This window comes from Trichosurus vulpecula, chromosome 4 (assembly GCF_011100635.1).
Source record: "Trichosurus vulpecula isolate mTriVul1 chromosome 4, mTriVul1.pri, whole genome shotgun sequence".
Classification (NCBI taxonomy): domain Eukaryota; kingdom Metazoa; phylum Chordata; class Mammalia; order Diprotodontia; family Phalangeridae; genus Trichosurus; species Trichosurus vulpecula.
The window spans coordinates 299,325,189-299,337,978 of record NC_050576.1 but is presented as its reverse complement, the minus strand read 5'-3'; the positions used below and the strand labels follow the sequence as shown (position 1 = coordinate 299,337,978).

The window sequence follows — 12,790 nt, the reverse complement described above, 5'->3', positions numbered from 1 at the left end:
GCACAGTGAGTAGAATGCTGGGCCTGGAGTCAGGAATATTGGAGAAGTGACGTTCTGGGAGGCGGAGATGAGGAGTCAGTGCCTAGGAGGTATCATCCATATCCAAAATTGCTTGTTCTCTTGCTCTCCTTCAATTAGTAAAATTAATTGAATGAATGAACTCATTAAGAGCTGAAATTGGTCCTTTTTCACCTTTATATCCCTAGTGCTTACAAGCACAGTTCATTGCATTTAGTAGGTGCTTAATAAATTTTATTGATACAAAAATAGTTATATTGGAATTTAAAGACAAGTCTATAAGCATTTATTAAGGGCCTACTTTGTGTGAATGTGAATAGTAAATAGTAACTGTTTTTCTTTTGGCCAGGAACCCTGAGAGTCTTCTCCTCTCAGTTTGATTTTTTTTTTTTTTAGTTTTGATTAAAGGAGCCATCCGTTGATTAACTTCTTAAAGAGGCCTGTTCATTGAATGGGCATTACCTCACTCAAAGTGAGAACCTGAAAAGACCTTAGCCTGAAAGGGCCAAGGTCCCCCATTGCATCCTGGGCCTTCTCCAGTCATCCTGGTGAATATCAGGCCACTGGACCCAGATGGCTCTGGAGGAGGGAGTGAGGCTGGTGACCTTGCACAGCCCTCTCAAATCAAAGTCAACTGCAAGTCATGTCATCATTTCCCTGATGTCATGGTCCTCTTCTAGAACAAAGGACAAACACAACCACAACAACTCTGTTTATAATTAAATGCATAATTAAACGTATTTTGCATCATACTTAACCTTTGTAACTGTTTTTTTTTATACTGATGATCACATTCTCTTCGCTACTCATCTATTTCAATGGAAGAGGTTGTCCCAAAGGGTGACAAATAGCTGAAGATATACCTTCTAAGATAAAATGGATAATCCATGTATTGATATTTGGGAGTTGAATCTAATTAAATTGCTTATTCTCTCTGATAAATTTCCCAAGAAATCCAGGGTAGGATTGAGGTAGAAACTCTTCAGACAGATTTGTCTTCCTGTGTTTCAGCTTTGGTATTGCAGTATTAATGGGGTTTCTCTAATTATGTGATTTTATTTGTTTATCCAAATGATTGAACTGTATCATTCAATTTCTTTCTGAGACTGAGTGAATAGAGATTAACATATGAGAGATAGCAAGTACAGTAAGTCTTTCATTTAAGTTTCCATTATGGAGAAGGGAAAGCAACAATGTGTGGATACTTTATCCTTTGTGATGATAGTAAAAATTCTATTTTGTAGATCTCAGTGATTGAAGGTTTGGCTAAAGATTAAAGATTAAATTGTAAGTGACACACTTTGTAATGTATGTTGTTCATGTCCTCTGAATTTAATTTTTTCCCTTAAAATTATTCTAAAGGAACCTCACCCTCCAAGATTATCAGCAGAAGAAGTAGTACAGAGACAGACCAAAACAGACACTGCAACCTTGAACCTCTTCCAGCATCTCCCTGAACTCAATTCATTTTTTATAGAGGTAAAATTTCACTTTACAACATCACTAAAGCATGCCTAATTTGAAATCATACCAACTTTTATTCAATTACATTTAATAATGGAGGGAGAGTGGTTGAACAGATAATAGAAAACCTAGCATAGAGAATGAAGAGAGCCCTGAATCTGGTCAGAAGACCTGAGTTTAAATCCCACCTATGCTTCTTCCTACTTGTTTGGCCTTGGTCTTAACCTCTCTGAGTCTCAGTTTCCCAATCTGTAAAATGGTGATATTTACCATACCTACTTCAGCGATGTTGGGGGGACCAAATGAGTTATGTAAAGCACTTCATAAAGATCAAAAATTATACAAATATATTTTTTACAATAATTTACGATTGGCTTTTGGAAACACTTTTCCTTGCTTTTTACTTTGAAGTTATCTAATGCTAAGCAGAAGTCTGAACTGACCTTTTTATTCTCCCTGAGATTACTTTAAATTGGTTTACAACCTCCAGTGGCTCCCTAATATTCTTCAGGATCAAATAGAAACTCCTTTGTTTGGCATTTAACACTTTTTATAACCTGTCTCTACCCAAAGATCTGGCCCAAGGATGGGGAACCTGTGGCATGTGGCCTCCTAGGTCAGGGCTGTCCAACCTTAGGTTTTTATTGAAACAATAGACAATATTTTGATTTGCCATTGTAGTGAGAGCTCTCTAGTAGCTCAGCTTCATTTACTAAAGCGTTTATGTAAATTGCTGTGCTTGTAGGCTGGCCGTATAAATCACACTGTGGGGCCGCATTTTGGACAGCACTGTTCTAGATCCTTGGGTATGGCCTTTTGACTGAATCCAAGTTTTACAGAACAAATCCTTCTTTTTTTTTGGTTTGTTTTTAAATCATTATTTATTTATTTAATATTTTTAGTTTTCAGCATTGATTTCCACAAGAGTTTGAATTACAAATTTTCTCCCCACTTCTACCCTCCCCCCACTCCAAGATGGCATATATTCTGATTGCCCCGTTCCCCAGTCAGCCCTCCCTTCTGTCACCCCATTCACCCCCCATCCCCTTTTCCCTTAGTTTCTTGTAGGGCAAGATAGATTTCTATGCCCCATTGCCTGTATATCTTATTTCCTAGTTGCATGCAAAAACTTTTTTTTTTGAACATCATCTTTTAAAACTTTGAGTTCCAAATTCTCCCCCCTCTTCCCTCCTCACTCTCCCTCCCTAAGAAGGCAAACAATTCAACATAGGCCACATGTGTGTCATTATGCAAAACCGTTCCACAATACTCATATTGTGAAAGATTATATTTTTCTCCTTCCTATCCTATCCCATCCCCCTTTACTCAATTTTCTCCCTTGACCCTGTCCCTTTTCTAAAGTGTTTGCTTTTGATTACCTCCTCCCCCTATCTGCCCTCCCTTCTATCATCCCCCCTTTTTTATCTCCTTCCTCCTTCTTTTCTGTGGGGTAAGATACCCAATTGAGTGTGTATGGTATTCCCTCCTCAGGTCAAATCCGATGAGAGCAAGATTCACTCATTCCCCCTCACCTGCCCCCTCTTCCCTTCCAACAGAACTGCTTTTTCTTGCCACTTTTATGCGAGGTAATTTACTTCATTCTATCTCTCCTTTTCTCCCTCTCTCAATATATTCCTCTCTCATCCCTTAATTTGATTTTATTTTTTTAGATATCATCCCTTCATATTAACTCACTCCATGCCCTCTGTCTATATATATGTATATTGCCTTCAGCTACCCTAATACTGAGGTCTTATGAATTATACACATCATCTTTCCATGTAGGAATGTAAACAAAACATTTCAACTTTAGTAAGTCCCTTATGATTTCTCTTTCTTGTTTACCTTTTCATGCTTCTCTTGATTCTTGTGTTTGAAAGTCACATTTTCTATGCAGCTCAGGTCTTTTCACTGAGAAAGCTTGAGAGTTCTCTATTTTATTGAGAATCCTTTATTTTATTGAAAATCCATATTTTGCCTTGGAGCATGATACTCAGTTTTGCTGGGTAGGTGATTCTAGGTTTTTATCCTAGCTCCATTGACCTCCAGAATATCGTATTCCAAGCCCTTTGATCTCTTAATGTAGAGGCTGCCAGATCTTGTGTTATTCTGATTGCGTTTCCACAATACTCAAATTGTTTCTTTCTGGCTGCTTGCAGTATTTTCTCCTTGAGCTGGGAGCTCTGGAATTTGGCGACAATATTCCTGGGAGATTTCTTTTTGGGATCTATTTGAGGAGGCGATTGATGGATTCTTTCCATTTCTATTTTACCCTCTGGCTCTAGAATATCAGGGCAGTTCTCCTTGATAATTTCTTGAAAGATGATATCTAGGGTCTTTTTTTGATCATGGCTTTCAGGTAGTCCAATAATTTTTAAATTATCTCTCCTGGATCTATTTTCCAGGTCAGTGGATTTTCCAAGGAGATATTTCACATTGTCTTCCATTTTTTCATTCCTTTGGTTCTGTTTTATAATATCTTGATTTCTCATCAAGCCACTAGCTTCCACTTGCTCCAGTCTAATTTTTAAGGTAGTATTTTCTTCAGTGGTCTTTTGGACCTCCTTTTCCATTTGGGTAATTCTGCCTTTCAAGGCATTCTTCTCCTCATTGGCTTTTTGGAGCTCTTTTGGCATTTGAGTTAGTCTGTTTTTTAAGGTGTTGTTTTCTTCAGTGTATTTTTCAGTATTTTTTTGGGTCTCCTTTAGCAAGTCATTGATTTGTTTTTCATGGTTTTCTCGCATCCTTCTCATTTCTCTTCCCAATTTTTCCTCTACTTCTCTAACTTGCTCTTCCAAATCCTTTTTGAGCTCTTCCATGGCCTGGGACCAATTCATATTTTTCTTGGAGGCTTTTGATGTAGGCTCTTGCACTTTATTGACTTCTTTAGGCTGTACGTTTTGGTCTTCTTTGTCACCAAAGAAGGAATCCAAAGTCTGAGACTGAATCTGGGTGTGTTTTCGCTGCCTGGACATATTCCCAGCCAACTAACTTGACCCTTGAGTTTTTCAGTGGGGTATGACTGCTTGTAGACTAGAGAGTTCTATGTTCCACGTTTGGGGGGGAGGTGCCGGCTCTGCCACACCAGCACTGCTCCTCCCCCAACCCCCAACCCAGACTGGGCTTAGATCTTCAGCAGGCTGTGCACTCCTGCTCTGATCCACCACTTAATTCCTCCCACCAGGTGGGCTGGGGACCGAAAGCAACAACAGCCTTGGCTGCTCCACCTCCACTGCCCCCGGGGCTGGAAGCCGAACCACGAACTCCTTCCATTCCCGCAGCTTTTCCCACTAACCTTCTCAGCAGTCTTTGGTGTTTGTGGGTTGAGAAGTCTCGTAACTGCCGCAGCTCACTGATTCAGGGCGCTAGGGCCCCCTCCGCCCAGCTTCTGGTCTGGATGGTCCACGCTGCTCAGGCTAGGTTTTGCTCCACTCCGTTCCCAGCTCCCAGCTCCGTGTGGGATAGACCTCACCCAGAGACCATCCAGGCTGTCCTGGGCTGGAGCCCTGCTTCCCTCTGCTGTTTTGTGGGTTCTGCCGTTCTAGAATTGGTTCAGAGCCATTTTTATAGGTTTTTGGAGGGACTCGGTACGGAGCTCACACTAGTCCTTGCTTACCAGCTGCCATCTTGGCTCCACCCCCCTAGAGGTCTCATTTGATAAAGGTCTCATGTCTAAGATATATAGAGAACAGAATCAAATTTACAAGAATAGGAGCTATTCCCTAATTGATAAATGGTCAGTGCATTTGAGTAGGCAGTTTTCAGAGAACGAAATAAAAGTTATCAATAACCAAATGAAAAAGATCCTCTAAATCACTAATAACTAGAGAAATACACACTAAGACAACCCTGAAATGCCAACTCATACCCATCAAATTGGCTAAGAAGACAAAAAAGGAAAATGCCAAATACTGAGGGAATGCAGGGAAGTACGTACATTGTTGGTGAAGCTGTGAACTGGTCTGTTTATTCTGTAAAGCAATTTGGAACTATGCCCAAAACACTATTAAACTTTGCCTGCCCTTTGACTCAGCAATATCACTACCACATCTATATCCTAGAGAGATCAAAGAAAGAGGAAAAGGACCCATATGTACAAAAGTATTCTTAACAGTTATTTTTGTAGTGACAAATTGAACTCAGGATGATGCCCATCAATTGGGGAATACTTGAAGAAGTTATAGTACATGAATAATGAAGGAATATTGTTGTGTGAGAAATGAAGGGCATAGTTTCAGAAAATTCTGGGAAGACATGTATGAACTGATAAAAATGAAGTCAGCCAAGACAGGAGAACAGTTTACATAATAACTGCAACAATGTAGGGATAAGGAACTTTGAAAGACCAACACAGTGACTAGCCACAGTTCCAAAGGACTCATGATGAAACATGCTGTCTACTTCCAGCTAGACAACTAATGGACTCAAGAATTTACATTAAAATTTCCTTCTTTCCCTCCATCTTGCACTATTTTTGGCAGGGGAGAGGTGTGATGGAACATGGCTAATACAGAAGTTTATTTTGCACAACTGTTAAAACAACCAACTTCCTGCTCATATCCTTTGACCATTTATCCCTTTAAGAATGGCTCTTAGTCTTATAAATTTGAATCAGTTCTTAGATATAAAACTTAAGTTAAATTTGCTTCAAAGATTTTTTCCCCTAGTTACCAGTTTCCCTTCTAATTTTTTTTTCCCCTTCTAATTTTTAACACATTAGATTTATTTAATTATACATAGTCAAAATTGTCCATTTTCTCTTGTGTAATTTTCTCTGTTGCTGGTGTAGTCATGAACCCTTTCCCTATCCGCAGATCCAAAAGGTAACTTTTTTCTTTGCCCCTCTAATTTGTTTATGATGTTTTATGCCCATTCATTTTGGGATAATTATAGTTCTTAGTTTTCTAGAATTTTTAGTTGCATGCCTAATTTATTAATCTGTTCTTTCACTTTTGTTGTTGTTGAATTCTGTCTTCTAATTCATCCAGCTGTCTTCCATTTTATGGATTAATTTATCCTGTTCACATTCATAATTATCATTCTTAATTGTGCGTTTTCTTTGAGGATAGCTCTAATCATTAGTTTTTTTTTTTCTTTGCATCAAGCTAAAATAAAGTTCTTTGCTGTATCCACATTGTTGGTCCTAGTTTTGCTCTATGGTATCCAAGCAGTACAAGCCTAATCCCTCCACAAGATCATATAACCATCATTTGTTAAGCGCCCACTATATGCACCAAGTACTTTGGCTGGGTATCAGAGATACAAAGACAAAAAGAGAAGTTTCTGCCTGTGAGGGTCTTCCAGTTCTTTCAGGGGAAACAACATATGTATATGCAAATATATATTTTAAAAAAACATAAAAATAAAAAAAGGTAATGACAGAATTGGGGAGCATCAGCAGCTTGGGTGATCAAAACAGATCTTGCATAGGAGTTATTTTCTACAGTGGTCTTTGAAGGATGCTTTGCATTCTAAGAGATAAAGGTGACAGATGAGTTTGCAAAGTTTCTTCACAATAATCCTAACATCTAAGTTGAGTAAGGTGTAGTATCTCCTTTTGAGAGAGGGGGAAACTGAAACATAGAGAGATCAAAGGCCTTATCCAAAGAAACAGAGCTGGTTAATGGCAGAACCAGAGGTTAAATCTGAGACTTCTGACCCCAGGTCCATTGCTCTTTCTGTCTGTCACCTTGATTTCGGATTTTTCTGATTTAAACTCTAATATTTTTCTGTTTCCCTATTAGGGTATCAGTGATGGCGTTCCACTAGTAAAAGCTATTGTTCCCAGAAATCAGCCTCGTTCTTTTATGACTCAGGGTAGCCCAGAGATACTGGTGAGTTGGGTTTTATCTTTTTCAAACCATGTTGTCTTCATGGGACTAGTGAAATGCAAAAATATGTAGTAAAGCCACTTTAAACATTATAGAGAAACTCATCGTTTGCCATGTTGTCAAGTTAAAAGAAAAAGTCAAGTTTGATATGCATAAAGAGAACATAAATAGATTAGTCAGAGGTATTTGTTGCTTACAAATACTGTACTAAATAAAAGCCACAGTAGAGTACTTTACTGTTGATCAATTTCTGGTTCTAACTTATGTAATAAACAATAAGCCTAAGGATGATAGCACTAGCCCTCAGGTTACCTATTATGGGTGCAATCACTAATAATTATTGAGAAGTTATAGGAAGATGACATTTTATTAAATTTAGCAACCAATGAAAGTCATATTTGACAGCTAGTCTTGGGTCAAAGTAAAGGACAGAGTTCTTGTTGGACCATATGCTGAGAATTTCTTTATATTTTTTACATATGTAGTTTCTTCATCAGTTATCTAAATGTTAAAATGTTAGAAAGGGGAAGCTAATTCATGTAATTTCATTATTTATCTGCTGTTTTCCAGTTAACAGCAAGCATGAACTGTGTAATTGGAACCCATGGATGGCTACCTTATGACAGGAACATTTCTAATTATTTTACATTCATCAGAGATCAAACTGTAACAAATCCTAAGTAAGTAAATGAGTAGTATGGCTAGCCGTAGGTAGACCGTAGCATTCCATCCCTTTACCTTATTACCCCATAACCAGACTAATTTAGATTATCTTCTTGATTAGTTTTGTTAGCTGAATGTGCCTATATTTCCGTTTCACTGCCTGGTTTGATGTTCAGCTTCGCCCTGACCTTCATTTCATATGTGCCTTTAGACACCGAACCTCTTGCCCAATTGTTCGTCCACCTTTTCCTCTAAATTAAGAATCTTGTTGACTCTTTTGGTTTTGGAAGCCATGCTCAGTCTTTCCATCTCAGTGATTTGATTCCATCCATGGTCTTAATGCTGACATTGTTGGTATTAGCAAAAAATTGATTATCGACTGTTGCTTAGCTTCTTGATGTCATCTCTTAAAAAACTATTCTTCATGAGTAATTTCTTATCATAAATGATATCAATGTGGTAAAATGAATATATTGCCTTTAAAACTTTTTTGTCAGGTAGGGACAGATGAGTTGCATTTGGTTAAAGAATATGAAATAGTAATGAATTTCTGAAAAAGCAAGTAAAATAACTTTATGTTTCAGTTTATCCAATTGATTAGGAAAATCCTTTTTTGTTAATGTGTTTGCAGAGCTCAGCGTGCCATAAGTGGTCCTTTTGCTCCAGGACTGGATATTAGTTCTAAGCTATTCGTAGTGTCACATGATGCGAAGTTATTATTCAGTGCAGGACACTGGGACAATAGCATTCGAGTAACATCACTCACCAGAGGCAAAATGATTGCGCAGCACATCAGGCATATGGGTGAGGATTGACTTTAATCTCTTGGATAAAAGCATCTTTTATACTTACTATGAGCAGTCTTAGTCTAACAGAAGAAATGGTGAACCATACTTCCCTCCTCTTGGTGGACAGATGGGGAACTTCAGGTGGGGACTGTTACATACAATGTCAGAAGTGTTTATTCTTTCGATTGGTTTTAGTTATTTTCTTTGTTACAAGGAAGGGTTCGTGCCAGGCAGGGTCCTTAGCATTTTACAAACATTAGCTCATTTGATCCTCACTACAACCCTAGGGTATAGGTGGTGTTATCATACCCATTTCACAGTTGAGGAAATGGAGGCAGACAGGAGTTAAGTGACTGCCCAAGGTCCCATAGCTAGGAAGTATATGAGGCTGGATTTGAACTCAGGTCTTCCTGACTCCAGACTCAGCTCTTTGTGCACTATGGCGCCACTAGAGTTATAAATGACACCAGTACCAGCCGAATTTAGGTTTTTGGTCACTTTATCTTAACTTAGTCCCTTTTATAGTTTTCTTTTCTTCCAGATATTGTGACCTGCTTATCTACAGATTATTGTGGAATACATTTGATTTCTGGTTCAAGAGATACTACATGTATGATATGGCAAGTATTACAGCAGGTAAGTGAGGGGCAGAATCAAGGTTTGCCCTCCTAGGACACGAAGTCCAGTGCCCTTCCAGTATACCGTGAAAAACTGAATTGCTTAGATGCAATTGAATCAGTGTGGGCAGCTTTTAGACAGTGGTGAATCACCTCCGTTATGACAGCTCTGTCATATTTGTTCATGATTTGAAAGTTAATTTTAGTATGAGCTGCAATATTACAAAAATAGCCTGTAGGAAGATGGCCTTACCCTCTCTCTTTTGCTTTGCTAATAGGGCGGTATTCCTGTGGGCTTAGTGCCCAAACCCCTTCAGATTCTTTATGGACACACTGATGAAATATCTAGTGTTGGCATCAGCACTGAACTAGACCTAGCAGTGTCAGGAGCAAGGGTAAGATTTTGCCTTTAAAAAAAAAAAAGAATTATCTTTATTCTAAGTGGTGGGAAAAAAAAGTCTAAAATGAATTTTTATCTTTAGGGCTCTTAGCCAGTGGATAGGTAGAACTGTACCATATTTACGTGGGAATCTTCAAAGAAAGATGCATACAGTAAAAAAATGAAAGCAGTTGTGACTTGTTGCTGCTTGAAAAAAATTTAATTCCTATAGTTACAGATCTGCTGAACAGTGGTTTGGAGGGGTCATAAGATGTAAGCTCTTCAAGGGCAGGGACTGTTTCCTTTTAGGTTTTTGGTATCCCTAGTGGCTGTCATAGTGCCTGGTATATAGTAGGCACCCAAAAAATGCTCATGGAACTGAAAGAAATGAGAGAAAGATCGGGATAGAGTCTCAGGATAGGGAATGTACCGGAAGGTATGTGATTTTGTTGGAGTCGTCCTCTTTCTATTCTTACTTATGTCCACACTCCCAGATTTACTTCCTCTACCCCTTTATACAGTGTCCTTCTGTTTTCCTTGTCTTTTTGATCTTTTCCTAACTTCTATTATCTCCTCTTTGCAGGATGGCACTGTGATTATTCATACAATTCAGAAAGGCCAATACATGAGGACTTTGCGACCACCATGTGAGAGTTCTCTCCTATTAACAATTCCCAACTTGGCCCTATCATGGGAAGGACATATCATTGTCCATTCCAGCATTGAAGAAAACACCACCTTCAAGGTATTTAACGCTTACTATGTTCATGTAATCACCCTGGACTATCTATAGTGGCAGCTCTTCATTTAATCTTACATTGTATTGGTGTTGTGTGGGCATTTTGAGGAGAGCAGGGAAGTCTTTATTTCAGGAGGGTAGATTTCTTCCACCATCCACACCAAGAAAACTTCATGTCAGTGCTGTGTATTAGTGATCTGTAATATACTTTATTAAAATACATGTGAAAAAGAATGATTCTCATTGTACTGGAATAATTAAGCCTAAAGTGGAAGTTACATGCAGTGTTTTTCCTCTGTCCTTTATACAGTAATTTTAAAATTTAGACTCTTATTTTATGAAGAAAATTACAAATGACATTTTTGGTAACATGAGCCTTTGTTGAAATTTCCTTTTTGTTTCCCAAAATTACTTGGAGGTATTATTTTAATGTTTTTGATAGCTTCTCTGTCAAGTGATTATTATTGAATCTTTATTTGTAAAAAGGAGAAGATACTAGTTCCTAATTTCTTGGACTATTGTGAGGATGAAAGGAGATATTGTGTATATTAATGCTTGGCAAACTGTAAAACTCTGTATCAGTATGCTACTAGTGTTATTCTCCTTAAATTATTATCCTTAAACTCCTGAATTCCTTCTCTTACCATATTTTTTATTTCAAATTTTTTGAGACTCAGAAGTTATTCCTTGTCATAGTCACAGACTTAAATAATAAAAGAAGCAAGAAAAAGGGAAAACTTATTCTTTAATACATACTCTAAAATCTTCCATATTTTAATCTCCACAGGATAAAAATGCACTACATCTTTTTTCTGTAAATGGAAAGTATCTAGGGTCTGAGACCCTTACAGAACAAATATCAGATATGTGTGTAGCGGGAGAGCACATCATAGTGGGCAGCTTGCAAGGATTCCTATCCATACGAGATCTCCACAGGTAAAAAAACTAGAATCATCAGCTCATCATGTAAGAAAAATGTAGTATGATTAAAATAATCAACTATGTATGTCAAGTGCAGTTTTGATTGTCTTTCAATAATTGTCATGGATGCCTCCTTTGGCATGTGTGACAGGAATGTTGGAAGCTAATGTCGTGTGTGTTCCATGTTTAGGATTTGAAAAGCTCTGTCAAAGTGACACTTAGAGCAGACCAGGCAGTTTGTATAGTGCTGTGACAGGGTGTAAGGACTAGGGAAGGAGGAATTTGTAGCACATTTTTTACCATTGCACATGATTATCAGAAAAAAGTGGCCCCTTTGCAATAAAGAAGCAATAACTTTTATCACAACACTTTGTCTTCAACATGTGACAACTTGGATGTTGATTTCCTTATTGTAGAATTTTTAAGGTTAGATGACTTGATTTCTAAGAAATTCCTTCCACCTCTGTCATTATATGCAAAAGTCTTAGTGTAGTTTGAAGCTATTATTTTATGTGTTTTTCTTAATTCATTTCTCTCCTAGCTTGAATTTGAGTATCTCCCCATTAGCCATGAGGATGCCCATCTACTGTGTTTCTGTTACCAAAGAACATAGCCACATTCTCGTGGGACTGGAAGATGGCAAATTGATTATCGTTGGTGTTGGCAAGCCAGCTGAGGTAACGTTTATCATTAGGAATTTTCTGTCTTGAACTGTTAAGGATCCTCTTGTTTTTTCATTAATTCCATCTGAATTAGAAGGTAATGCTGTCCTGTCTCTTTCTAAAACTAGACTTGGGTCTGCTAAGTAGCTTATAAGTACAAAGTGGAAACTCTCTTGATTTAATTTTTACAAATACCCAGTATGTCAGTTGCCTTTCTTTAAAAGCATCATTTGTCACTTAATTTCACAAAGAATACCCCCATGTCACCCTACGGACAATTTAGTTCCCTGTGGCTGATGTAGATTTGCAGGCATAGGCTTCAACATTTCCTGAATATTTAGATCTCAAATAACTACTTGCTTCTGGGACAAAGAGAGATTGTACTTTCTGGGTTATAGCAACTATACTCAAGAATTTGAGTTTCAATACAAATAGAAACAAATAAGACATTTTTAACCTTCAGTGCTAGAGAACTTACTGTATGACACCCTCTCATAATTATTTCACAACAAAAAACCTTGGTAGAGACTCCATTTGCAAGGATTTGTCTATTAGAGCTATTAACTTTTTTGTGTGCAAAGACTCTTTTAGTTGACAGGTTGATTTTATTTTTTAAATATAGATCAATAGAAGTATTAGATTTATGAAATGCAAGTGGTGATAGCATTTCTAAGCCTTAGCATGTCTCAAAATATTTATATCATGTTT

At 37.8% G+C, this 12,790-nt stretch overlaps 1 protein-coding gene across 2 annotated transcripts in view; it reads left to right on the top strand.

The window, feature by feature from the left end:
- The window catches only part of NBEAL1 (neurobeachin like 1), a 145,382-nt gene that overhangs the window by 124,727 nt on the left and 7,865 nt on the right, over positions 1-12,790 (top strand). For both annotated transcript variants that reach the window (XM_036754372.1, XM_036754371.1), the window contains 9 exons: positions 1,381-1,497; positions 7,227-7,316; positions 7,884-7,993; positions 8,608-8,780; positions 9,306-9,400; positions 9,660-9,776; positions 10,344-10,505; positions 11,287-11,435; positions 11,962-12,097. In XM_036754372.1, coding sequence (XP_036610267.1) covers positions 1,381-1,497; positions 7,227-7,316; positions 7,884-7,993; positions 8,608-8,780; positions 9,306-9,400; positions 9,660-9,776; positions 10,344-10,505; positions 11,287-11,435; positions 11,962-12,097 — 1,149 coding nt within the window. The remainder of the gene's footprint in view (positions 1-1,380; positions 1,498-7,226; positions 7,317-7,883; positions 7,994-8,607; positions 8,781-9,305; positions 9,401-9,659; positions 9,777-10,343; positions 10,506-11,286; positions 11,436-11,961; positions 12,098-12,790) is intronic.